At 50.6% G+C, this 4,805-nt stretch overlaps 1 protein-coding gene across 1 annotated transcript in view; it reads right to left on the bottom strand.

Moving 5' to 3' along the window:
- The window catches only part of SLC6A1 (solute carrier family 6 member 1), a 15,025-nt gene extending 14,304 nt beyond the window's left edge, over positions 1 to 721 (bottom strand). The window contains 2 exon segments of the mRNA XM_007453052.1: positions 1 to 56; positions 484 to 721. Of these exon segments, the coding sequence (XP_007453114.1) occupies positions 1 to 56; positions 484 to 721 (294 nt within the window).
- Between the last annotated feature and the right edge of the window lie 4,084 nt (positions 722 to 4,805).

Below are 4,805 nucleotides of genomic sequence, written 5' to 3'. Positions count from 1 at the left end.
GAAGAGCGGGACCCCCGCAAAGATGAGCGTCAAGAAGTAGGGGATCAGGAAGGCCCCTGCGGGGTCGAGAAGAGAGATGCTCGTGGCCTTGAGCTTTGAGACACCCGGTCGGTCAGAGAGAGCATCACAGCGGGGCGTTCTGGGGTCCCTGCCATGATTTCATTATATTCTGCCTTAAAAGCAGCACCCAAAGCCAAAGTGAGGCCTGAGGACGTCATTTGCTCAAGACCCATGCCCTGCACTTTGCAAAATGAAGACGGGAACTTTTTGGCATCATTAACAGAGGACTACTGCCCTTTGGGAATCCTTTGGAAAAGGACAAGAAGCAGAAAGTGGGGCCTGGCACTCCCACTGGAGTTTTTAGGGGACCCATTTCCCCAAGTTCACCCCAGAAAATGCCTAAGCAGGACACTCTCCGTGTGTGTGTGTCGGGGGTGTGTGTGTGCAGACCCAGCAGGAGGTCACCACCAGGCCAGCACCTACCGCCACCATTTTTCCCGCAGAGATATGGGAACCTCCAGACGTTGCCCAGCCCGATGGCGTAGCCCACGCAGGACATGAGGAAGTCGAAGCGGCCCTTCCATGTGTCCCGGTCTGGAAGGTCCGCCGCCTTTTTCTGCACCTTGACCACCAGCGTTTTGGGCTTGTCATTGGCCACGGGGACCTCGCTGACCTCCGTGGAGATCTGCCCATCGGCCACCTTGCTGCCATTGGTCGCCATGTCTCGGAGTTTGGACGCAGGGGTCCTGGCAGACAGACGTGCGATGTCAGCCCTGGTCCACGTGGACAGCAGTTTTGCGGCTCAAGCTCACCCTAGGAGAACAGAGGGATAGGGTGACAGGCACTGAAGGTGTTAAGATCCTGGAGTTGCCCCAAAATAACAAAACAAAATAACCCACAAACCAAGGGACGAAGAGGGCTCTCCCTCTTTTTCCTGCCAGCTCCTGCCCCAGGAGGAAGGAAGATGCCTTTTGCTTCCAAGGTCAGCATGTGAGAATGTGGTCTTGACATCTCCTGGGCTAGCATCAATGCTGGCCATCTGTGTCACGTGCCCTCTGTTATGTGTCCATGTCAGAGAGTAGCCCCAGGCAACCAAAATTCCAAACAGAAATATTATGTGCACTTCATCTTTGCCTCCCGGGATGCAGTTGGGAGATTTTCCATTCGCTGAGGCCATAATAGCCAAGGCAGGGTAAGCAATGCAGGATTTTCCTGTGAGGCTGAATAGGGAGGTTTCCTGGCTGCAGCGGTAGGTGAAGGCAGTATGTGAGCACAGACTCTGATCATGATCAGATCAAAGTCCTCTTTGCCACTTTGGAGCTGTGTGACTTTGAGTAAGCTTCTTAACCTCTCTGGGCGTCACTCTCCCTATCTGTTAATTTGAGGATGATCGTAGCGGACCCCCTTATCGGGCTGTTGTTCTTCACTTAGTGAGCACCCAGTGGCTGTGAACAGTGAGGACCTGCTACTAATTCACCAGCAGTCCTCAAGCCTGGCTGTGTTTCCAAGTCATTTAGGAAGCTCTACAAAGACACAGGTCCCCAGGTCCCTCCCCAGATGTGCCACATCAGAATCTCTAGGAGACAGCCCCAGATCTATACTTTTATTTATTTAGTTTTTTACATCTTTATTGGAGTATAATTGCTTTACAATGGTGTGTTAGTTTCTGCTTCGTAACAAAGTGAATCAGTTATACATATACATATGTCCCCATATCTCTTCCCTCTCGCATCTCCCTCCCTCCCACCCTCCCTATCCCACCCCTCTAGGTGGTCACAAAGCACTGAGCTGATCTCCCTGTGCTATGAGGCTGCTTCCCACTAGCTATCTATTTTACGTTTGGTAGTGTATATATGTCCATGCCACTCTCTCACTTCGTCCCAGCTTACCCTTCCCCCTCCCCGTATCCTCAAGTCCATTTTCTAGTAGGTCTGTGTCTTTATTCCTGTCTTACCCCTATGTTCTTCATGACATTTTTTTTTCTTAAATTCCATATATATGTGTTAGCATATGGTATTTGTCTTTCTCTTTCTGACTTACTTCACTCTGTATGACAGACTCTAGGCCCATCCAACCTCATTACAAATAGCTCAATTTCATTTCTTTTTATGGCTGAGTAATATTCCATTGCATATATGTGCCACAAATAGAACTACCATATGACCCAGCAATCCCACTACTGGGCATACACCCTGAGAAAACCGTAATTCAAAAAGTGTCATGTATCAAAATGTCCATTGCAGCTCTATTTACAATAGCCAGGAGATGGAAACAACCTAAGTGTCCATCATCGGATGAACGGATCTATACTTTTAACAAATCCCGATAAAGGAGATTCTTAGGCCAGGAGCCCAGTCCAGCCCTCAGGCAAGGAAGGACTACCAGCTTGGATGACCTCTCTGACCCTCGGTCTCCCCCAGATGTTCTACCTACATTCTGCATCCTTCTTACCTCTTTAGGTGCAGAGGCAGCATGGGGTAGAAGACAGCATATGACACTGGATCAGACCTGTCCTGGATTCAAATCTCCAGTCCACCTTTTACCAGCAGAGTGACCCTAGGTACTACTCTTGATTTCTCTGGCCTCAGTTTTTCCACCTATAAAATGGGGGCGGGGGAATCCTATCTGGCTTGTAGAATTATGGCCAAAATAAACTTTAATGGCTGTGAGGGTGCTTTTCACCCAAATCGTTCAGAAAAGAACTCCTCCATAGATGGCTGTTTTGATTTTGGTTGTTGATGTTACCTGATGGTTTTCTGTGCTGGGTCAGCTCCAGAACGGCTCCCTCTGCAACCACTGGGTGAGAGCCTGCAAAGCAGAGTACAGGAGGGACGTTGAACGGACAGACGGGCTGATGGCAGCCCTGGGCAGAGAGCAGCAGGGGTGCAGGAAGTCTGCCAGCACCTGAGCTGTAGATGGGCCCCATGGAGCCACCCAGCAGGGGTGACCACAGCATGTGCACACAGCAAGATGCCAGTCCCTGGCGCTGGGAACATGCAGGAGTGGACTTGCTGCCCTCGGGACAGTAGTGGGGGGTGGGCATGAGGGTGACATGAGGAAGACGTTCCATAATTTTACCAGAAGGAAAAGGGAAATCAAGAGAGGGCCTGCAGCTCCGCAGGGCCCCGTGGGGAGCCAATGAATGCAGCAGATATTTTTCTCCATCCTCCATCCAAACTTGCAGAAGTGTTGTCAAAGACCATGTACGAATATGGGAGAGAGTGAAGAAAGTAGGTTTCAAAACAGTTCATTTAGTGTGACCCCACTTTTGCCCCATCCCCCCAAAACTGTTCATTAAAAAAAAAAATCAAAACCTAAAATACCAGAAGGATATACCCTAAGACATTCACAGTGAGTAATTTCTAAGTGAGTTGTATTTTCTTCTTTGTGCTTTTCTGGATTTCTATAATGTTCCACATTTTTTTAAAAAATTAAAATACCAGAATAAACTTATGGAACCCTCAGAGCAAACGGAGCACATGAGCACTGGTCAGTGGGCTCTCAGGCGTAGGAGCTGAGCCAAAGCAACGTGTGGCGTGGGCCTGGCCCTGTCCCAGTGGCCCCTCCCCTCAGCTCTGCCCCACCTGGGGCACCCTGTTTGCTGTGCACTCACCCCCCCCCCCGTGCTTTTCTGGATTTCTATAATGTTCCACATTTTTTTAAAAAATTAAAATACCAGAATAAACTTATGGAACCCTCAGAGCAAACGGAGCACATGAGCACTGGTCAGTGGGCTCTCAGGCGTAGGAGCTGAGCCAAAGCAACGTGTGGCGTGGGCCTGGCCCTGTCCCAGTGGCCCCTCCCCTCAGCTCTGCCCCCCCTGGGGCACCCTGTTTGCTGTGCCCCCCCCCCCCCCCCCACCACCACATGCAGTCCCCGTTACCAAACTCCACTGTCTCTTCCTAGAGTTCACAGAGAACCAGACCACCTTCGGATAATCCAAACTTTACCGCCAACCCTGCTTCTTGTTCTCAAGGACGGTCTCAGATGCCCATCTAGATCCTGGCCTGAGCAGGGGAACATCAGAGGGAACTCCAGACTCGGGTAGGGTGACTGCCTCCTAACATCAGGAATGGCAGGAGGCAGCCGATTCTATGTCCACCAGGGAATCTTGGGGACAGAGCAGCCTCAGGAAAGTGGGGAGAGCCTAAAGCAGACCCTCATTAACTGTTAAGACAATGATGCCCTTAACTGTCTCCACGATTTAACCTTACGGGTACCAGCCTCCATATTTGTTCAAAATGATCCAACCACTTTGCACTAGGGCTGGTCACCTGACCCCGGCAAGTCAATGGAGCCTCCTTCCCTGGGAATCCGGTGCGGGGCCGAGAAAGAAGGCAGCCTCTCCAGCGACTTGGGAACTCTGAGGCAGCCATCTTTTGCCCACCTTGTCCTCAGAGCAGCAGAGAGAGTTGGTGTGCTGAGGAGGGAGGAAATCAGAGATCAAACGACAAAGAGAGCGTCTTCAAGGCATTCTACTCTGCGGTTCCAGGCTTTCTTAAGACCGGCTACGTTCCTCCTCTCTCGGAGCTTACAAAGCATCCCCATGGTTGTAAAACAAATTCCCCATTTTTGCAGGTTGGGTCTGGAGTTCCTGCTACAATCCTGAATCTCTGCACACACCCCTGTGTCCCGGAGGAACAGCAACTTCTGGCCTTCATTCTGGGTTTACTTGTTGATTCTCAGGGAGACTCAAATCAAACCAAACTCTAAAATCAACTGGGCTTTGGAAACTGGTGTGTGCCCTGGGCCACAGGATCATCTGACGCCATTCATAGAGAGAGGTAGAAAGATGGCAGGGCGTG

This window comes from Lipotes vexillifer, unplaced genomic scaffold, assembly GCF_000442215.2.
Source record: "Lipotes vexillifer unplaced genomic scaffold, Lipotes_vexillifer_v1.1 scaffold1272, whole genome shotgun sequence".
NCBI lineage: Eukaryota > Metazoa > Chordata > Mammalia > Artiodactyla > Lipotidae > Lipotes > Lipotes vexillifer.
Note: the sequence above shows the minus strand (reverse complement) of the source record. Positions and strands in the feature narration are given on the sequence as shown.